This window comes from Brassica oleracea, chromosome C5, assembly GCF_000695525.1.
Source record: "Brassica oleracea var. oleracea cultivar TO1000 chromosome C5, BOL, whole genome shotgun sequence".
NCBI lineage: Eukaryota > Viridiplantae > Streptophyta > Magnoliopsida > Brassicales > Brassicaceae > Brassica > Brassica oleracea.
Window position 1 is genome coordinate 44,835,285 of NC_027752.1, and position 24,021 is coordinate 44,859,305.

Here is a 24,021-nt window from a genome sequence, read left to right on the forward strand (position 1 = left end):
TTTACGGATAAAGTTGAGCAAAATATTCATAAATTTTGATTCGATTCGTTATCCGTTTTGATTTGAACCAAAAAAATCTGGATATTCGTAACTCTACGAAACAAATAAAATACTAAAATACAATATCAAAAAAAAAAAAAAAACACAAATATCAATATTTTTAGGAACATATATCTAATTTGATCTGTTATATGCATATATATACATATATGTAAAGAATTATATATATATATATGTTATATATATTATACTTAATATCAGTTTTACAATATTTTTATGAATTAAATTTATTATATTAGGTACTAAAATTTAAAAAGTTAAATAATGTTTTATTTTTGTAATAAAAAGTTATTATTAAAATTTTCAATTATTTTATTTACGGATCAAATCGGATATTCTTTAAAATTCTAAAATATTTCGGATATCCGAGTCACCGAATATCTAAGTGGCTAAAGATCGAATCGACATGAATGCTTCCAAATACCAAGATATTTGATCTATGTTCATCCCTATTTACGAATACAATTTTATTTTCTTTATATGAAAAAATGACTAACGTCAAGGCCTTTTTTATTTTAAATTAATTTTAATTTTATATTTCGTTATTATTTTGAACAAAAATGTCATCTAGTATTAATTAACAATATCTTTATATATTTGTCAACTATTTTTATATATTTTTTACATACACATACATGTGCACCTTGATGTGAGCACCTTGTAACTAAGTATTCACCACAACTGAAATATCTAATTTTTTTGAAAATTGAAATTTTTTTTTTTAATGCTTCTTTCACTACCGACCAAATTGTAGTGAAATGATTTATCTTAATAATTTTTTTTTCTTTTTCTTAAGCTATTATCTGTTTAGAAACTATAATATGAAACTATTGGTTCGACATGATGACTATCTAAAATTCATAATATGAAAATAAAAAAATAATATTAATTTTTGGTTTTTACCGGAAAAAACTAAAAAATCAAACATTTTAACCGAATAAACTAAATGAATATTAATTTAAAATAATAGTTATATTTTAGAAGATTAAAAAGTCAAAAAACTTAAAACCGAACTAATATCCAGATTAAATAAATTTAATATCTTTTTATTAAAAATAACGAAATTAATAATCATATTCTGCGCAATGCGCCTGTTATTACCTGGTTTATTAGTATTTTACGGTGGAAAGGCTGTGACCCCCGTTTAAACGATCTTTTGAAAATGGGCCGTAATGGGCTCATATTGATTCCCATTCAAGATCCAATAAATATTGTATAGAGTAGATCCGAGTACCCAACGTCGGCAGAATAGTTTTTTTTTTTTTTCTTATAATTTCAAAAGAAGAATTTTTCTTTTACAATAATTGTTTCTTGACATTTTCTATCAAAGAAAAGAATAACACCAAAAGTGGAACGAATAAATTTTGAGAGATATTAGAGTGAGGTTTGAAAGGATGAGAGCAAAATATAGGTTTTAAAAAGTAAAAGATATACCACATATTTTATAACAAGAAAAAAGGAGATAACGACCATTTTGATTAAGACATCATATACAAAGTAGATCGATCTCTATCTAATTAGGACTGGGTCCGCGGGTCAATCCGCTCCGTACGACCCGCCAACCCGCGGATTGTTTTTTTTTTTGTTAAAATTTCGATCCGTTCAACCTGCAAAGAAATAAACTAATACCCGCATCCGCCCCACTTTATTTTGCGGGTAATCCGCAGGACCCGCAGGTTATATTTTTAATTAAAAAATAATTATTTAAATAGTTTTTCTATAAAATAATATATTTATAAGTAATTTTTTATATTATTTTTAAAATTTTAATTATTTTTTTAAAAAAATAATTATTTTTCTAAAAAAATCTTATTTTCAAAAAAAAAAGATTTTTTATTTTATTTTATTTTATTTTGCTGGTTGGCGGGTATCCGCAAATCAAAATCCACCAACCCGCACCCATCTCGCGTAAAATAGTCTTAACCCGCACCCGCACCCGCGACTTGATTTTTTCAAAACGCTCGATCCGCACCCGTCCCGCGGCGGATCAAATGAGGCGGGCCCGCGGACTTTGATTTAAATTCCCAGGCCTATATCTAATACTATTTGTGGTGTCGGTACGATGCCACGGTTACGCATTAGCGTCGGCCATAATATTTTATAGTTCAATAAAAACAATAAATAATTAAAGTAGTAATGGTTTTGTGGAAAGTGTGTTTGCGAGTGTGTCAAGAAAGCAACTTTAGGAAGAACGAACATATGCTTACTATGCTGTCAGACGAAGCCAGAGTAGGATGATCCACATTAAAGAATCTTAAAATATCGTGCTTTGCTCCAAATATTTTATTTTATTTCATGACAGCTAAGCTTTATTGTCATTTATATATTTAATGGTTGATTTGTTTAGCTAAATAACTCTTTACGCTAGTTCTCTCCAGAAAAAAAAGGAAGTTGAATATGAAGCCTAAACAAGTAAAGGATACGTACGTATACGTCAACACACCACAATTTCTTGATTTTAGCTTTGGATAATTATACTTAATTACCGGTTATTAAGACGTAGACCGACCAATAAGTCCATATTTTTCATACTAAATACAGTATCCAGCCAAGCAGCATGTATATCGATATGAATTCATGCGATAACGTGGATAGTCGGTTTACAGACCTGAAGACATGTGCGTGTGGTTCAGGTGTCATGTTCTTGTGAGAGTTATATATGTAGCCATACCTCTCGCCTGCCTCCACGGCGGAGATTGGTCCATATAATTACACCAAAGATCATATCTCAAATAGCATTATTGATTTAGCAAGTTAATTCTCGTCAAAATGTAGTCGAACACGCTTATTAAGTTTGTTACTTCTCGTGCACAGATCTATCTGTATCCATGCCCATATCACCGTCCGTTTTATAAATGATATATAATTTTTCCTATTTTTTTTGTTTTTCGGTGTGGAATGGATAAATCCAAGAAAATTGGTGTATGCCATCGTCACATGACACAGGAGTCTCAAATCAATATTGCGACTCATTCCTAATATTTCAGGAATTTTATTTTTTTTCAACCACAATTTTTAGGAAAATATTGATGAATATGATATACTGTTTTTTATCATTTGGTCTGATTCAAACATAAGAGTAAAACTAAAAATATAAGGAACAACATCATCTTAGAGAATATACATTTCAGGAAATAGTCAAATTATTGATTTGAGAGTTATCATCTACTTAATTTGTTTTTAAATGTAAAATAAGTGCTACATAACTACATAAGTGAATGTAACTTAATTTACATAAAACGTTTTAATGCCGGTAACAACATTACAAAAGGGATCATAATGTTTGAAACTGATTACATGTATTGCTGCCGACATCACATTAACACGATTATGCGACGCGCAAAGAAAGACGGACGCGCTAATGCTAATCAGTAATTACGAAATTTTAGGAACCTAAATCAAAATGGAAAAGTTTCTCAATTAGCTTTAAGTAAAAGAAAGACGAATAAAAACAAAAACGATAAGCACCACGTGGGTCATACATATCTCAAAAAGTTGGTCTATATAGTGCGAGATAAATGAAGGCGAGAGTAAACAAGAAAACACATAACACACACATATTGAAGCTTTAACAATTTTCACAGAAACTTCAAAAGAGCTTAAACGAGAATGGGAACAGCTACTTTCATAGATATTCTTCTTGCTATCCTCTTGCCTCCTCTTGGCGTCTTTCTCAGATATGGTTGCGGGGTAATTACACTTTTTTCATTTCCTTTGATCAACTCATATGTAGTTTTTTAGCAAAAAAAAAAAAAAAAAAAACTCATATGTAGTTCTGTTTTCACATTTATATATATTCTCAAAAATAAAAGTTTGGAATAATTTTTTTTTTGTTGCTAGGTTGAGTTTTGGATATGTTTGGTGTTGACGCTGCTTGGGTATCTTCCTGGGATCCTCTACGCCCTTTATGTCCTCACCAAATGATCATGAACCTCCATCTATCCTCTCTTCATGTATCCTCATCTCCTTGTAAGTTTTTTTTCTAGCTACTATGTTACATACGTACATGTCCATGGAAACGAGACTTAAGAAGCCAACTTTTGGTTTAGTTTTTTTTGTTTGTATTAGCAAGATTTTGCATTGGGAAAATGAAGTATATGTTAGGTGGTGAACCTACACTAAACTAAATTCTAAAAAGTAAAAAAAAATTATTATACGATCGTTTCAAGTTAATTCAAGTTAAGATATTGTTTCTACTTTATAGTACTCAACTTGGTAGCGTTTTCGGAAACTGACTGGGGTTAAAAGTACTGATAAAGATTAACTTCTCTGGGTTAAAATAGTTTCGTTGTTATTTTGTGCAGGAACAACAGGTTCGTCGTGTTTTCGACTCTTAGTGTGCCTGATTCATCGTTTCTTTCATCAGAGTTTTATTGTTGCTGTGTTTTGCATTGTTATTATACAATTTCTCTCAATCCTTCTTTTGCGTGAAGTTCTTGTTTATTCGATTGTTTTTTTTTTTTTGAACACAAACTTACTTTCATTCGTACTTAATCTTTTTCGATACAATAGATAGAGAGAAAATTATTCATCCTCTTTAACAATAAACATAAACTACAACATATAAATAAGCTAACAAAAATAGGTCTTTAAGATGACAGCGGATTCAAGACAAGGCTTGAATGCGTCGGGTTAGTTTTCATGACAAAGTCGGACAACCGGAGAATAGTCATTCAAGACAAGGTTTATTCGATTGTTTAATTTGTGTTTATAACTAGAAATTATGTTGTCTTGGTGGGTCGCATAAGACCACCATGAAATATATGAACCTCACGTTATAAGATCTATGGCCGGTCCTGTACAAAGCCTAATGAAACATTCGTTTTAGGCCTCAAATTTTTTGAAAAAATTTATATGTAAATAGATCCTCAAATTTAAAAAAAAAAAAAATTTAAGCCCCTAAATTTTTTAAATTTTTACTAAATGGTCTAAGGCCTTCAAATTCTCAGGACCGGCCTTTATAAGACCATCATCACACTTGTGGCACCATCTGGGATAGCCATGAGACACACCAAACAAAGCATTCACCCACCGGTTATTATTATCTGATAGCACAATTTTGATATACCAACATAAATAATCTTAATCGAAATAATCCACTTGAATCGAATTGAATTTGCCCATACCGACAAGCACTTTTGTTTATTTATTTTACTATAGGCAAGTAAAATAACTTAGCAATACATATATAAAGTGAAGACGTGAAAGAACAGAACTTCACTTAGGCATTCATCCTCAGGAAGTCTGCAATCAAGGCAACAACCATGAAACGCCATCCGACATATCCCACGTGTTTCATCTTGAGCATTCCATGTCCATGAAGCAACTTCATGGTGCATGTCATCTGTTTTTAGAGCCAGTCTTAAAATTTTGAGGAATACATATATACAATTTGGTAAAAAAATTGTATAACTTTCCTTTTATAAATTTAGAGATCTGCATATACAATTTTTAATATTTTTTTGGAAACTATAGATCACTACTTCATTAGCCCATGCTTATGATCGACCCTACCTAAGAAACAATTCGTTAAAAATAAAAGGCACTCCACTTTATTGTAAGAGCTCATGTGTAGGAGCTGATGTTGTATATATAAGCTAAATGGATGAGGAACTTACTCTCTTTTTTTTAGGGATATGCAGGATACAAGTAGGCATAGGAAAGTCATTAACAACAATTTTCATTTTACTCTCACTACTTGTGCAACAAAATCCATAATTGCAGGCATTTTGAACACGATCTGGTCTAGTCTATAAGCATATTAGTTATGCCGGATCCTTAGCAGCAGGCGACAGACTACAACTACATGAAAAAAATTCAATAGAAAATGCAAAAAGTGATCTTCCTCCATAATTAGATCAGCCCGGTTCTACAACTTAACCAAGCTCGTGGTTTATTTAAATGGTTCAATTAGTTTCTCTAAGATTTGACAAAACAAAACTGAAAATATTGGGCCTATGTTAGGCCTGCTGTAATAGTTAATTTATTCGTCAAAACTAAAAAACGTTGGGCCTATATTGGGCTTTCTGTAATAGTTGATCTATTTTTCTAATGGTCTAAATTTAGTACCCCATTGGAAAAGAAAAGACAACATTATGAAAAAATGCATATCAAATGCAAGTCGTCAAAATAATTATGTTCTATAATTAATTTACACATATCGGTTATATCACTTTTAAGTAATATATATTTTGTTTTCAAAAAAGAAGAAGAAGTAATGAATACTTTAACAGTCTGTCATATATGTATATTGTCTTTACAGTCATCATCACCTTTTTTTTAACACATCAGTCGTAGTCATCCATATCACATATATAGATATATATATTTCTTTTGTTGACTGAAAAATATCATTATATTTAGAAAAAAATCTCCACTTATCAAGAAAAAAAAAATATTTTAGAGAATGATGATTATATTATCCAAAATACAGTCGTCATCACTCTTTTTTTTTTAAACATATCAGTCGTCGTCATCCAACTCTTTTTTTTAAAACATATCAGTCGTCGTCATCCACATCACATATATAGATATATATATTTCTTTTGTTGACTGAAAAAAAATGTCAATGTATTTAGAAAAAAATCTGTACTCATCCAGAAAAAAATATTCTTTTAGAGAATGATGACTATAATTTTATTTATTTTCTAGCACCTCAAACTTGTTTGAAAATGCTAATGTTAAAAAATGGAAATATTTAAAAAGATTTGAACATATCAGTTATTCAAAATGATGAACATATCAGCAACCTATCATACATGCATACTGCCCACAATATATACATATATCCTTTTTTTTGCCATATATGTTTTCTTTTGTTGACACAAATAATATACCACCATATTTAGAAAAAAATCCGTCTTTATCCTAATAAAATATATTATTTCAGAAAATAATGGATAAATCTTATTTAATTTTCTAACACATGTAATATTTTAAATTCTTGTGTTAAGAATATATTATAGACACAATAACAATCATAAATTATAGACACAACAAACAACTGGTAATGATAATAAGCATAAATATTATAATTTTAATATATTTATTTTGACATATATATACACGAATATATTAAAAATAAATTTTGGATTTATAATCATATATGTATATTATTTTATATTCATTTTGACATATTATATATATATATATATATATAAATAATGTACATATTCGAACATGACAATTTAAAATGTACAAAAACTTAAACTAGATAATAAATAAATAAATTATAAATAAAATGTTAAATATTCAATTTATTTTTATTATGATTTAAAATAAATAAAATTTGAGCATAAAATTTAATTATAACAATTTTAAATAAAAATAAATGTTAAACATGTTCTCTTCTTTAATTAATAAATCAAATCTTTCAATATGTTTCTAAAAATAAATTGATTGATGGAGCCTTGTTGAATTTTTATTTTTAAAGTTATGTTAATGTTGAATATTATAAAAATTCATTGGATTCTTAATAACACCTGTTTCAAATATAAATTAGTCTAGTATTGTATTATCATTAAATAAATATAATTATATTTTTGTGAAGATAAGCATATTCTATAATATTTGACTACGTAAAAAAAGTAAAACTGTATTAGTTACCTAAAGTTTATTCAAAGTTAATATTAGATTTTGTTGGTAGATGAAAGTAATGACACGTTTCACTGTTTTATAACGAAAACATTGTATATAGTGATCACTTTAGAAGTCTACGTTACGATTATAAAGCCAAAGCAAAACATAAGAGCACCATTAACGTTGGGGGTGCTTAATTTTTTTTTTTTTTTTTAAGGTTTTTTTTTGTCTGATTTAAAAAAAAAAAAATTTAAAACGAACCAATCACGGACCGCCACGTGTCAGTGGAGCCCGTAAAACAGTGCAAGCACTGAAAAAACACGGCGCTTGATCTAGCGTCTTTGGCGTCGGTGCTTCCTCTTTTGCTATGGACCCCACCCGTTAGCACTTGTCTAAGCGTTTCCGTTAATGCTGGCCTTAGGTAAACGTCGTCGAGATCAAATGAAAGGTAAATCTTATTTACATCACATTTAAATAAATTAATGAATTTTTTTTCTTAGATTTTAAAAATAAGAGATTATCATGTCAAGATCAAATGAAAGGTAAAACTTCTTTACACTACATTTTAAATAATTTAATGAAATTTCTTTTGTAGAGATTTTGAAAATAAGAACTTGTTACAAAGTTAAATTTTATAAAAAAAATCGTGACAAGAATGTTTTTTTGATACAAGTTATTAGAAGTCACTGAACTCATATCTCTACAAATCAAGAAGATGTTCAAACAGTATACAAATTTAGGAATCTAATTTTCAAATCTTTGGTAATCAATATATTTTATAATTAATTATGATTTTGATTAATTACATGTATCTTTTTTTTAAAGCATTTTTATGAACGTTATCATCATTTTGTTTTGAAATATATATTTCAGTATATTTCAATTCATTTTAACTATGTTTTGGATATAACGATTTTTAAAAAATAACTACAAGAGTTGAATTTTGTTTGTTACTTTGAATGTTTTCTCTTGAGATCCCTAGTTCGAAACAAGTTTATATGATTATCGTATATTTGGTTTTGTTCACTGTTTAAGAAAACATAAAAAGTGTTGTCATTACTTACAAAGCTACATTAAAATCGTTAAAATAATTAATTTTGTGTTATTTATATCAAATCATATTAATTTAATATTATCATAGTTTCTAAAAATTAGTTATTGTTAGGCATGAGCATGACATATATTTTAATCACTGCAAAACTTACATAAAGACTACAAATTTAATGTTGTAATTTCGTTTTCAAGATAAATATTTACTTTTTATTTTTATTTTATTTTCTAAAGAAGAGAATAATTTAATAGTAAACATAAATTGTATAAGGTTTGTTTGCATTGCGTTTCTTAGTATCGATACATAAATATATGTATTTCTTTATGAGCAAATCTTAATTTGCATTCTGCAAAATAATAGTGAGAAACGTGTTTTCGTACTTGAGAAAGGGAAAAAATCTTTTTCATATGACTAAGAAATATTAGACAAATGTATTTAGGAAAAAAAAATACTGGTAAATCTTGAATTCTTTAACATAATATTTTACTGAAGTAAATTATAGATTTGGTCCATTGATTAATAGATAATTAGATTTACATGCATTTATGTATCGAGAAGGTAAATTTTTTTATTATCTATTAATACATAAATACATGTATATCTAATTATCAAAGAATCACCGGACCAAATATAGAATCAGCTTCAGTAAAATATTATGTTAAAAAATTTAAGATTTACCAGTATTTTTTTCCTAAGTACATTTTCCTAATATCTCTTAGTCCTATGAAAAAAAAAAAAGAGTTTTTTATCTTCTCAAAAACGAAAACACGTCAATGCATGTATAGGATAGTATAATCTTATTAAAAATTGTTATAATCTGGAAAATTTAATAAAAATAAATTTATATTTATTTGAACAAAAAACTAATGTATATGTATTTTAGTTATCTACTTGAATTTTAACTAAATTTACAAATTATAATTGAAAACCAAATCTTAGAAATTGCCCACGTGTTTGCAATGATTTGTTTCAAAATAGCTATAACATTTTTGCAAATACAGTATATGATCCTTAAAAATAAATAAATAATCAAAAATAATTAAATAATAAAAAATTTAAAAGTAAAAAATAATAAAATATTAAAATATTTTGTCTTTCGAGAATATTTTTTAGATTTATAACCAGTAGAAAAATAAAATGATATTAATCACAGTCAAGAAAAATATTAATCTTATATTTATTGACCGGTGGTTAATATTTATTATTTTCTTACTAGTCATAAATCTAAAATATATTCTCTAAAAAGACAATTTTTTTGTGTGTGTGTTTTTGGGTGTTTGTTGTTGTGTATTTGAGTTCATGGATGTGTGTGTCTTTTTATAGTGATGGATGGGTATGAAAATTAATCACAGTAAAGAAAATAATTAATCTTATCTTTATTGACCGGTGATTAATATTTTTTATTTTTTTACTGTGATAAATCTAAATATATTCTCTACCTAAAAAGACAATTTTTTTTTTGAAGACAAAATTTTCATACCCCTCCATCAGGACCATCACTATAAAAAGGCACACACAACCATGAACTCAAACACACAACAACAAAAACCACAAACACACAAACAAAAAAAAACACCATGACAAGGAAGAAGGTGAAACTTGCTTTCATTCTCAATAACGCCTCGAGAAAAGCAACCTACAAGAAGAGGAAGAAAGGCTTGCTCAAAAAAGTGCATGAGTTATCCACTCTATGTGGGATTCCCGCTGGGGCTATCATTTACAGTCCCTACGATCCTACCCCTGAGGTGTGGCCTGATGCTGATGGCATCCAGCAAGTGATTGCTGCTTTCCGGAGCTTGCCGGAACTAGAACGGCACAAGAACATGGTCAATCAAGAGGAGTACCTCAAACAGAGGATAGAGAAAGCCGGAAAAATTCTGAAGAAGCAGACGAGGGACAACCGTGAGGTTCACTTCACCGAAGTCATGTATCAATGTCTCATGGGGAACATGGGAGTGGCGGGTGCTAGAGCCATGGATCTTAACGATCTAGGCTTTCTTATTGACCAGTATCTTAATTGTCTTGATCGCAGGATTGAGACTTTACTAGGCTCGTCAAACATGGAGATTGGTGAATCCTCCAATGCTGTTGCTGCTATGGATCAGGATCCTTCTGAGCCGGCTGGAACGTTGCCCCTCGTGGAAGGTGCAACCGCTCCAGCCCCTGCTGTCAATGGGGTGGGTTCTTCTTCCTCCTCTGCTGCTGCTGGTGGTGGTGCATCTTTCAATCAAATGTACCCGTTTCCTCAGAATCAGCAGATGTTTTATCAACCATCTGCTCCATTTGCTGGATACTACGAGCAACCTCCTAGACAGAACCAGTTTATGGAGATGATGAACCGTCCTGAGCACATGCAGGCTTATGCTGCTAACCAAATGGGGTTCCCATTTATGGAAAATGCCCATCACTACCGTCAGCCTAACCAGCCTCAGCCGCAGCAGTTCTTCCCAGGTGAGTCCTCCGCTGCTCCGCAGCGTCCGTTCTTCCCAGGTGAATCCTCCGCTCCTCCACCACCCGGCACCTCAGGCAGTGAGCCACCTGCTACAGCTCCATATCCTCCCAATAATATTTGGTTTCGTTAAGGTTTGGAGCGACGACGTTCACGTTATGATGAGACGACAAAGCTATGATTACTCTCACGTGTTTTCTTTGTGTTGCCGTTTTATTTGATGTTAAACGTTATTGCATTTGTTTTTATTGCACTACATTTCTTGCTGTTGTTGTTTGTTTACACAGATATATTTATGTATCATCTTTGATCAAAAAAACAAAAAAAATTATGTATCATCTTTTTAATTCAATGAAATTAATTTTTCTCTAGTAAAACTTTTTTTTATATTAGACTAGAAGAATTGACGTGCAGTACATATAATAGTTCACATGAAAAAATAATAAGTAATAAAATAATAGTTTACATATTAGACTTGAAGAATTTACGCGCAGTATATATATTGTCAAAAAATTAAATAAAAATAAATAAAAAATAAGAAAAAATAGTAAAAAACAGAAGAAAAAAAACAAAAGAAAAATGTCCAAATCATTTGATTTTTTAAAATAAAACATAAATACAAAAATTTAGTTCACATGATACTAGATGATTGGATTCAGGGTTAGAGACATTTAGTATCAACAACATTTTTGTTGTTGTTATTGTTTTACACAGATATATTTATGTATCATCTTTTTAATTCAATAAAATTTAAATTTTCTCTAGTAAATCTTTTTTTATATTATACTTGAAGAACTGACGTGGAGTACATATATTAGTTCACATGAAAAAATAATAAGAAATAAAATAAATAAATAATAGTTCATATATTTGACGTGAAGAATTTACTTGCAATACATATATTGTCAAAAAAATTTAAAAAAAAATATAAGAAAAGATTAGTAAAAAACAGAAAAAAAATAAAAGGAAAATGTCAAAATCATTTGATTTTTTAAACAAAACAGAAATACAAAAATTTAGTTCACATGATCCTAGATGATTGGATTCAGGGTCAGGGGACATTGAGTAAAAGGCGGCTACCTAATATATTACCAAATTCTTGTTAGTAGACCTGAGTTTTACATAGCATTTTAATCCCTCAATAGTCTTAATCTATTTAGATAGTTTCTTGAAAAATTATACTTTTATTAAATTTTAACAATTCCTAATATATACGTTTATTTAATAACATAATAGTTTAATCTATTTAGATAATTTTTTTAGAAATGAATATTTATCTATTGAATTTTAATAGTTGAAAATTATATACGTGTATTTAAACTTGAGCGTGTTATGTTATCCTTTGACATATGTTTTGAATTACTTTAACTTTGATTTGAATACAAATATGCGTTTCCTTGTAAATAGTAAACTTTATACAAACTTTAATTAGTGGGTTAGTGGTAAGTAGTTGTTACTCTTTTGGGGCCGAATCCAAAAATAAATTAACATGCTTTAATTTCTTAGATTATTAGATCCGGCCCCATAATTTATTTTATCGAAAATCCATTTTATCTTTATAATTAGTTAAATGGTACGACGAATCAAACAACCTTTATCAAAGCTTTTTCTTTAATAAAATATTGTTTTGAGAATCAAAAATAATCATAATTTCAGACATTAAAACTGGCTTCATAATGTTGTTCTAAGAATAAAAAGTAAAGAACTGTTATTTTTTCAATAAACTATTTGGCAACCCGTAAAACTTATTAAACATCTGAATAAAATTATTATCCCGAGAATTTATTTATTAAGAAAATATAATTTATTAATTATTATTCCGAGACGCAATGTATGATAGATTATAGATATGATTTCATAAATAGTCATTTAATCCTAAAGGCTAAGAATAGGTAAGTGATCTGAGTGAATATATTATGAGTCATTCTAGCTAAGGTGATGAATGCCTATAAGTTTCATACTTATTCGTATACACACACGTCACCAGCAATTCGCCAACTTTAGTTACGATGTATCTTCATAAGATAAGAATTTTTTAACTGTTATCAAATTACATTTTTAAAGACATTAAGATGGTATTATCCGAATTATACAAGTGATTACATCCTTAGTGATGAAAAAGTCTTACTAGCCTTTTATGTTATTTGAGAAATAATCTCACGGTGAGGATTCACCAATAAATTTTCGTTACTGATTACATACGACGTGGCATTACGCATATATCATATAATTAATAAAGGATTTTCATGTAATTAATACACAATTTGCCAACTGGATGTCAAAACACTATTTCATTTCAACCACCTATTCACAACTATATGAACAGACTCCTGACAAGAGGGAACACATAATACAAGAGCATTCACAATGGTGATACCCATCGTGGAATCCTTAGGATTAGAATAGTATTATTTTTCTTTTTTTAATAGTTAAGAATTCTTGTGAAAAATGTGTGTACAATGGTGATCCCGAAATTGGAATCCTTACAGCTTCATCGGCGTACATAGCGGCTTCAGCAAGAAGTGATGTATTATCAAACTCATCTGATGAAGAAGGCTGGGTGTAGCTATAGTCTTGGCCCATGTTTCTTAAACCTGAAATAAAAAATCATGTAAGCGAAGATACACAACAACAATCACAAAGAAAATCAACAATCACAACAAGCAAAAGTAAAACATGACTACAACAAGCAAAACTAACACTTATAATCCGTAACAAAGACAAGAACTAAAACATTCCTAAACTCGGATAGTGGGTTCAAAACCTACGACGAATCGAAATCAAACATAAACGATGATGATAAGAAGCAAATCAAAAAATCAAATAAAATCGAGAGACAGAGAGAGAGACACCTAGAGTGGTCAGCAAAGATGGTAGACAAGAGGATATAGAAGATGAGAATCAAGAGCAAACCGAGAAGAAAACTATAAATCTATATAAATCCCCAATCCGATTTCCTCAATCCCTAACCTTTAATCGCGAGGATAACAACAAACAAGCGAATTGAAAAAGAAGAAAATTTTAAACCCAGAAGAAAACCTTAATTTCGATTGAAATCCCAAATCCGATTTGAAACCCTAAAGCTATTAAAACCAAACAATTGAACCCATTCGAGTGATGAAATCGACATGCATCAACTAGAGAAGGAAAAAAATTAACTAAAAGCTCGGATTCACCTTCAAGAAAGTCGATCGCGAATCGCCTACGTTATCGCCTCTCTCTCGACTCTGCTTTTTTTTTTCTGCTTGAAACGATAATGACGCGGCTCGCGTTATTTCCACCCCCTAACCAAACCAACCCTAAACCGGAACCAATCAGCTGTTGCCAGCGCATGAAGGACTTGCTCCTTCGTTCTCTTAACCAAGGATTAATCCTTCGCTCGTCCGGTTTTTTTAATGTTTGTTTAATCCAAAACCTTAAGGATTAATCTTAAGGAACGTGCTAAGGAGCAGCGTTGTACGTGCTCTTACGATAAGACGACAAAGCTATTTTACCAAAAAAAAAAGACGACAAAGCTATGATTACTCCCACGTGTTTTCTCTGTGTTGCCGTTTTATTTGATGTTAAACGTTATTGCATTTGTATTTTTATTTTCTTTTTTATTGCACCACATTTCTTGCTGTTGTTGTTTGTTTTACACATATATTTATGTATCATCTTTGATCAAAAAAAAAATATATTTATGTATCATCTTTTTTAATTCAATGAAATTTTTTTTATAGTAAGTCTCTTTTTATATTAGACTTGAAGAATTGATGTACAGTAAAGTTCACATGAAAAAGTAATAATAATAAAAATGTTTGTATATTAGACTTGAAAATTTACATGCAGTACATATATTGTCAAAAAGATAAAAATAAAAATAAAAAATTAGTATTGAAAAGCATAAAAAAACAAAAGGAAATGTCAAAATCATTTGATTTCTTTAAAAAAAACAGAAATACAAAAAGGAAATGTCAAAATTAGTTCACATGATCCTAGATGATTGGATTTAGGGGACATTGAGTAAAAGGCGGTTACCTAATATATTTAGAACAACAACAACATTTTTTTGGTGTTGTTGTTTTACACAGATATATTTATATATCATCTTTTTAATTCAATGAAATTTAAATTCTTTAGTAAACCTCTTCTTATATTAGACCTGAAGAACTAACGAACAGTATATATATTAGTTCACATGAAAAATAATAAGTAATAAAAAAATAGTTCATATATTAGACTTGAAGAGTTTACGTGCAGTACATATATTAAAAAAAAAACAAATAAGAAAAATAGTAAAAAAAACAGAAAAAACAAAAAGAATATGTCAAAATCATTTGATTTTTTAAAACAGAAAAAAAGAAATACAAAAATTTATTTCACATGATCCTAGATGATTGGATTCAGGGTTAATTAGGAGACATCTTTTTTTTTTTGTTGTTGTTGTTTTACACAGATATATTTATGTATCATCTTTTTAATTCAATGAAATTTAGATTTTCTTTAGTAAATATCTTTTATATTAGACTTGAAGAAATGACGTGCAGTACATATATTAGTTCACATGAAAACATAATAAGTAATAAAAAATAGTTCATATATTAGGACTCGAGAATTTACGTACAGTGCATATATTGTCAAAAAATAAAATAAAAATAAAAAATAGTAAAAACAGAAAAAAACAAAGTAAAAATGTCAAAATCATTTGATTTTTTTTAAAACAAAACAGAAATACAAAAATTTAGTTCACATGATCCTAGATGATTGGATTCATGGTTACCTAATATACTACCAAATTCTTGTTAGTAGACCTAAGTAATCACGGAATAGTCTTAATCTATTTAGATAAATTTCTTGAAAAATTTATACTTTTATTAAATTTTAACAATTTCCGATATATACGTTTATTTAATAACATAATAGTTTAATCTATTTAAATATTTTTTGAGAATTGAATATTTATCTATTGAATTTTAATAATTAAAAATTAAATATGTTTATTTAAACTTGAGCATGTTATGTTATCCTTTGACAATTTTTTGAATTACTTTAACTTTGATTTGAATACAAATATGCGTTTCCTTGCATATAATAAACTTTATACAAACTTTAGTGGGTTAGTGGTAAGTCGCTGTTACTCTTTTGGGGCTGAATCCAAAGATAAGTAACATGTTTTAATTTTCTAGATTATTAGATTCGGCCTCATAATTTATTTTATGGGTTAGATAATATTCTTTTTCGGAAACCCATTTTATCTTTATAAATAGTTAAATGGTACGACTAATCAAATAGCCTTTATCAAAGCCTTTTTTAATAAAATGTTGTTTTGAAAATAAAAAGGAATCATATTTTCAGAGATTAAAAAATGGTCCCATAATGTTGTTTTGAGAATGAAAAATAAAGAGCTGTTATTTTTTTCAATAAACTATTTGGCAACCTGTAAAACTGATTAAACACCGAAATAAAATTATTATTCCGAGAATTTATTAATTAAGAAGATATAATTTATTAATTATTATTCCGAGATGCAATGTATATAGATTATAGATATGATTTCATAAATAGTTATTTAATCCTAAAGGCTAAGAAAAGGTAAATGATTTGAATGAATATATTATGAGTCATTCCAGCTAAGGTGATGAAGGCCTATAAGTTTCATACTTATTCGTATACACACACGTCGCCATCAATTCACCAACTTTAGTTACAATGTATCTTCATAAAATAAGAATTTCTTTACTGTTATCAAATTAGATTTTTAAAGCCATTAAGATGGTATTATCCGAATTATACAAGTGATTACATCCTTAGCGATGAAAAGTCTTACTAGCCTTTTATGTTATTTGAGAAATAATCTCACGGTGAGGATTTCACCAATAAATTTTCGTTACTGATTATATACGACGTGGCATTACGCACATATCATATAATTAATAAACCAACACCTCCACAACTATATAAACAGACTCCTGACAAGAAGGATACATACAAAAAGCACAAAATATAATACATACAAAAACATTGTTGTGGTCATCATTATGACGAGGAAGAAGCTAAACATATCTTACATCACCAATGATTCAATGAGAAAATCAACCTTCAACAAGAGGAAGAAAGGTTTTTTCAAGAAAATCCACGAGCTCTCCGTTCTCTGCGGAATCCAAGCATGTGCTGTTATCTACAGTCCGTTCAGCTCAACCCCGGACGTGTGGCCATCGAACTCGGAAGCGAAGAAAGTAGTGGAGAAGTTCGAGGAGATTCCAAAGATCGACCAAGAGAAGAAAATGGTGAACCATGAAGGTTTTCTCAGAGACAGCATCACAAAAACAAGGGAGAATACCATCAAGAAGATGATGGATAATACGGAGAGCGCGATGAACGAGACCATGTTCCAATTTCTTCGTGGGAGAGGGGACATGTTTCAGCTGACTGACAAACATCGTGACGACTTGTGTAGGCACATTGATCAACATCTTAAGGAGCTTTATCACCATAGGAAACTAATCCTAAATCAATCCCATCTTGAATATGGAGAATCTTCTTCAGCTGCTAATGCCATGATACAACCAGCAGCTATAGCTGAAGAGGGTTCCTCCCCTTTCCCAAATCCTGATGCTTTCAACACTGCTCGGCCAGTGAATGAGTTATGGGCTTTAGAAAATAATTATCCTCCTGCTGCCAGTGACCAACAAGGTTATTACCAAATGACGAGTCCGGTATGTGGTTATCATCAGCATCCAAGTTTAAATTTAAATTTTAATCCTAATCAGTATCAGCAGAAGTTTGTAGGATACCCAAATGTAGCTCAAGATGGAAATTACAATCTAACTCACAATCAGAATCATCAGCAGGAAGAATTGTTGGTAAGTCAGATGATGAACAATTCTAACCAAGTGCGTTTCCCTATGATGGATGACAACAACCGCTGCAACTACCACCAGCCCTAAAAACATCTCCATTAAAGACATTTGTTGTGATGTATGCTGATTAATGCATGTTTTATTATGATGTCTACTTTCGTCTGCCAGATTATAATTCTCTCTTTCATGTTTTAGAATTTAATTTGATAAAGTGTCCTTTATTTTATTGCAGTTTTTATATAAAGTTTCAGTTTCATCCATACTATATATTTTAAATTAAAGAGGAAATATTATAATAAATATTTCGCATATACATCTATACTAATAAAAGGTTCCATGAAGTGTCAACATTACAAAAAAAAATTCTTCTGAAAAGTGTCACGTGGCATTATTACTACAAAAATAATAATAAGTAAATATACAATAAAAAAAAGTAAATATATAATATAAGAAATAGAAATGTTACATTAAACATCTATCATAATATTATCATTTGATATAGAAGAATAAAATTAGAATAAGTAAATATATAATATAAGAAAAATAAACAAAAAGTAATTTTAAAAAAATTAAGAAATGAAATAAATAAATATAAAATTAAGAAATGAAAAAACTAAATTATACATTTATCTTAAAAATGTATAGTAAACTAAATATAAAATATACAAAATAGAAATATTATATTAGAAATTTATTGTAATATTAGAATAAGTAAATATAAAATATAAGAAAACATAAATAATAAGTAAATATACAATACAAGAAAAAATAAGTAAATATACAATAAAAAAAAGAAAAACTAAATTAAACATCCATCTGATAAATGTATAGTAAAATAAATAATAAGTAAATATACAATATAAGAAATAAAAAATTCACATTAAACATGTATTATAATATTAGAATAAGTAAATATAAAATATAAACAAAATAAATAATAAGTAAATATATAATACACGACATAGAAAAACTACATTAAACATCTATCTGAAAATTGTATAATAAAATAAATAATTAGTAAATATATTGTATAAGAAATAGAAATATTACATTAAACATCTATCATAATATTACAATTTGATATAAAAGCAAACCAGTTATAATAAGTAAATATAAAAAATATAATAACAAATAAATAAAAAGTAAATATATGATGTCTACTTTCGTCTACCAGATTATAATTCTCTCTTTCATATTTTAGGATTTAATTTGATAAAGTGTCCTTTATTTTATTGCAGTTTTTATAAAGTTTCAGTTTCATCCATACTATATATTTCAAATTAAAGAGGAAATTTTATAATAAAAAGGTATACTAAATATATGATTAATATTTCACATATACATCTATACTAATAAAATGGACATTTTGAGGCTTCATGAAAAGTCAACATCACGAAAAAAACTTTTTACGAAAAGTGTCACGTGACATTATTACTAAAAAAAATAAAAAATAAAAAATATGTAAATGTACAATATAAAGAAAAATAAATAATAAATATATATAATATAAGAAATAGAAATGTTACATTAAACATCTATCGTAATATTATTTTTTTGATATAAAATAAATAAAATTAAAATAATTAAATATATAATATAAGAAAAAATAAACAAAAAGTAAATATAAAATTAAGAAATGAAAAAACTAAATTATACATTTACCTTAAAATGTATAGTAAAATTAATAATAACTAATATACAATATACAAAATATAAATATTATATTAAACATTTATTGTAATATTAGAATAAGTAAATATAAAATATAAGAAAAAATAAAAAATAAATAAATATACAATACAAGAAAAATAAGTAAATATACAATATAAGAAAAAGAAAACTAAATTAAACATTCATCTGATAAATGTATAGTAAAATAAATAATAAGTAAATATACAATATAAGAAATAAAAATATTACATTAAAAATCTATTATAATATTAGAATAAGTAAATATAAAATATAAACAAAATAAATAATAAGTAAATATATAATATACGAAATAGAAAAACTACATTAAACATCTATCTAAAAATATATAATAAAATAAATAATTAGTAACTATATTGTATAAGAAATATAAATATCACATTAAACATCTATTGTAATATTTCAATTTGATATAAAAGCAAAACAATTATAATAAGTAAATATACAATTTAAGAACAAATAAAAAATAAGTAAATATACAATATAAGAAATGAAAAAACTACATTAGACATCTATCTGAAAATGTATAGTTTTACATATTATTATTTCCAAATATTTTTATAAGTAAATATATAATATAAGAAAAACAAGCATACAAAATAAGAAATAGAAATATTATCATTTGATATAAAATCAAGAAAATTACAATAGTTAAATATTCAATATAAAATATACAATAAGTAAATATAAAATTAATAAATGAAAAACATAAATTAATCATCTCTCTGAAAAATGTATAGTAAAGTAAATAATATGTAAATATACAATACAATATAAGAAATAGAATATTATATTAAACATCTATCATAACATTGGAATAAGTAAATATACAATACAAGAAAAACTAAACAATAAATATATAATATAAGAAATATAAATATTACATTAAACATCTAACGTAATATTATCATTTGATGTAATAGCAAATAAATTGGAATAAATAAATATACAATATAAGAAAAAAATAAACAATAAGAAAATATTCAATATCAAAAATGGAAAAACTAAATTAAACATATATCTGAAAATTTATAATAAAATAAATAATAAGTAAATATAGAATATGAGAAATAAAAATATTACACTAAACATCTATCAAAATATTAGAATAAAAATAAATAATATATAAATATACAATATAAGAAATAGAAAAACTACATTAAACTTCTATCTGAAAAATGTAAAGTAAAATAAATAATAAGTAAATATAAAATATAAGAAATGGAAAAGTACATTAAACATCTATCTGAAAAATATATAGTTTTTTATTATTTCCAAATAGTTTTGTAAGTAAATATACAATATAGGAAAAAATAAAAAATAAATAAATATACAATATAAGAAAAAATAAATAATAAGTAAATATACTATATAAGAAATAAAATATTACATTAAACATATATTGTAATATTATCATTTGATATAAAAGTAAGAAATTTAGAATAAGTAGATATACAAAATAAGAAAAAATAAAAAATAAGTAAATATAAAATATATAAATAGAAAAACTGAATTGGTAATAATATCAGCAAAAGAACGTTCTCCTGTGCTTCCAGACATACTGAACTACATCTGTCTAAAAAATATATTGTAAAATAAATAATAAGTAAATATACAATATAAGAAATAGAAATATTAAATTAAACATTTATCGCAATGTTGGATAAGTAAATATACAATATAAAAAAATAATAATAATAAGTATATATACAATATAAGAAATAGAAAATCTATATTAAACATGTATCTAAAAAATGTATAGTAAAAATAATAATAAGTTAATATTCAATATAATAAATAGAAATACTACATTAAACATCTATCGTAATATTACTATTTGATATAAAATCAAAAAATTATAATAAATAAATATACAAAAAACTAAATAATAAGTAAATATACAATATAAGAAATAGAAAACTAAATTAAATACGTTTTTATATATGTTATTCCTTGTGTCATCATTTCTATTTCCATAAAAAATAAATGGTTAAACACCAATATCACTTAAGTTAAGCACACGAACAACAACAAAGTTAATTCAAACATCACAAAAAATGATAATATCAACATTACCATAATTTTAACATACAAATATGAAAAATTTCTATTAAGCAAACCATAAATACAAAACACTCATGTATTCACACAAACATACAATTCAGAATACAACGTCCAATCGAATAGTTATATAATTAACATTTGAAAATCAAAATAGCCATGCGCATAGCGCGGATTAACCCCTAGTATATGTAAAATTAAACCTTGAAGAATTTGTTTTACAATCAACCCGTGTGTTTTTTTTTACAATGGAATTATCAGTTTATATATGTTTTATTTTGTTTTTGTTCCTTGTAATTTTATTTTGGGGTGCGGATCGGTCATTGTGTTGAACAAATAGAAGAGTGGAGATGCATGTTGGGTGCAAATAGATGGTATGCATTGATCTCAAATTAGTCCAACCAATAGAGACCGATGAGTAGTTGCCATTAACGAGTCTTCCAGAGATTCCACATAATAATGACCTTTTCATGAGTGAGAATTATTAACCAAAATTACATACGTATATGAATTAATCATATCCAAATGTTCATGCGTCAAGCAAGTGTCAAGCTGCGGTGTTACTTCTTATTCTTCTTTGTATTGTGAGTGATGTTTTGCTTTTGTGTTGATCGAATCCTGAAGATTGCTACACTCACAAATCATGAGTTACATAGGCACCACTACGAGATCACTAGACTTGCAACCATTTAATAAAATTAAAGGGAATATTTTGGTTGATAGTTGGCAGTAAAAGTAAAGAGAGTATGAACCAAGAAAAGGCTCAAAGCGAAGCAAAAGACAAGAAGAGGAATCAAAGTACTCTTAAGATGTACCTTTTGTACAAAAAAAACTGGAGCATTATCTGAGGGGAAGACCCAAGCAGGAACCTCCCGTCCATGCAAATAATAGCAATCATATAAAGTTCTTGATTCTACAGCTGGCTTCAAACCTATGCTTTTTGGTTATTTTATCTTAAATGGATATCGATCTTCTCTGCTAAAATTAATATAATCAATAAATACTCATACTTGTAAATAAGATTTAGTTATTAATGTCAAAATTCATGGCTTTCTACATTGATCTAAATTACGTATATATATGGGCGTTTTGGAGCCTCATCAAATATTGTCGTCCCATTTCATATATCATTCTGGTAAATCTTGGTGTGTAAGTTTGGATTCTGTAGAAAAAGCTTTAATTATTACTCTTAAAGTTAATTATCTTTGTTATGTAAATTTAATAGTATTTATTCTCTTCTGTTCATCTTTATATGCTTACATGACTTTTATGATGATTTTGCGAGCAACAAGAACTATACAAAGTCGAATCTGGTTATTTTGTATTCGTCTATTAACCGACACAACAAAACACATTCCCAATGATTTAAGTCAAATTATTTAACTAGCTAGATATGAAAGCAACAAGGAAAAGAATGAGAAGCTAGACGAAGAAAATTGTAAGGAAAGATCGATTATTAATTACAACTAAGACAATCAATACACTCTCATAGAACATTTCAAATCAATAAAAACAATTTTCATAGAATCAAATTAGCCCTTGATCATCATCATCATGCCTTCTCGGATTGGTAAGGAGAGAGAGATTGGCGCTGGGACGCAGAGACACGAGTGGCATGAAACTTGGCAATAAAAGCAGACGCTTTGCGATCAATACCTGGCTCAGCCACCCAGTAACGTTTGTCTTCATCACTAGCCATTGCTTTGCGAGTATAAACGACGTCATCCCAAGAGGCGTCTACTTCCACTCTTTGAGATCTTCGTGTTTTAAAGAAGCTGAAGAGACTGTGTGACATGTTTCCTCCCATTAGTATGTGTTCTTGAACAGAACAAGACGAGACACGAAAGACAAGAAAGAGGTTTTTAATTAGAGGTTGTTTCGAATGTGTTGGTGACCCTTAAGTGGAGATGTGGGTTTGCTTATGTATTTATAGGGAATATGGCTCACCAAACATTAACGAGTGAAGAACCATTAATATAATATAGTTAAACGGTCAAAAAATGTTAGATATTAGCAGTACGTAGTCAATTGAAACTAGTTATATTATTTCTTAACGTTTGTTTGTTGCATGCAGCAACCACAAGTCTAGTACCGAGTTTTTTTCCCCTCCAAGTCTAGTACTGAGTTTTTTTTTCTCTAATTGTATTAGTAAGGAAATTGGCGAATTTTTATTCCACATAGTTTTTCTTTTTAATTTGGACGTATTGTGTTTACAAATATGTTTGAGGTTCTTTATTTTTTTGTCAACTATATGTTAGAGGTTTAAATAA

The 24,021-nt window shown here is 27.7% G+C and overlaps 4 protein-coding genes across 7 annotated transcripts; 3 read left to right on the top strand and 1 right to left on the bottom strand.

The window, feature by feature from the left end:
- The first annotated feature begins 3,579 nt into the window (after positions 1-3,579).
- LOC106343693 (hydrophobic protein RCI2A-like) lies at positions 3,580-4,964 on the top strand. 4 transcript variants are annotated; one of them, XR_001269999.1, is made up of 4 exons: positions 3,580-3,750; positions 3,901-4,029; positions 4,365-4,373; positions 4,646-4,964. XR_001269999.1 is itself a non-coding variant. In XM_013782979.1 (3 exons), exons 1-2 carry the CDS (start codon positions 3,670-3,672, stop codon positions 3,982-3,984), a joined length of 165 nt encoding a protein of 54 aa, XP_013638433.1. In that variant the 5' UTR covers positions 3,580-3,669; the 3' UTR covers positions 3,985-4,029; positions 4,365-4,549. The 4 variants fall into 4 exon arrangements, 1 of the variants encoding a protein (XP_013638433.1); XR_001269998.1 differs by having other exon boundaries at positions 4,655-4,964; XR_001269997.1 differs by having other exon boundaries at positions 4,662-4,964.
- A 5,182-nt stretch (positions 4,965-10,146) lies between these two features.
- On the top strand, positions 10,147-11,379 carry LOC106293909 (agamous-like MADS-box protein AGL80). The gene has a single exon (XM_013729541.1). It carries the CDS (start codon positions 10,267-10,269, stop codon positions 11,269-11,271), a length of 1,005 nt encoding a protein of 334 aa, XP_013584995.1. The 5' UTR covers positions 10,147-10,266; the 3' UTR covers positions 11,272-11,379.
- A 5,745-nt stretch (positions 11,380-17,124) lies between these two features.
- On the top strand, positions 17,125-18,170 carry LOC106293595 (agamous-like MADS-box protein AGL80). The gene is made up of 2 exons (XM_013729274.1): positions 17,125-17,836; positions 17,900-18,170. Exons 1-2 carry the CDS (start codon positions 17,159-17,161, stop codon positions 18,065-18,067), a joined length of 846 nt encoding a protein of 281 aa, XP_013584728.1. The 5' UTR covers positions 17,125-17,158; the 3' UTR covers positions 18,068-18,170.
- A 4,973-nt stretch (positions 18,171-23,143) lies between these two features.
- LOC106294245 lies at positions 23,144-23,635 on the bottom strand. The gene has a single exon (XM_013729814.1). The coding sequence runs from the start codon at positions 23,556-23,558 to the stop codon at positions 23,304-23,306; it is 255 nt and encodes an 84-aa protein (XP_013585268.1). The 5' UTR covers positions 23,559-23,635; the 3' UTR covers positions 23,144-23,303.
- Between the last annotated feature and the right edge of the window lie 386 nt (positions 23,636-24,021).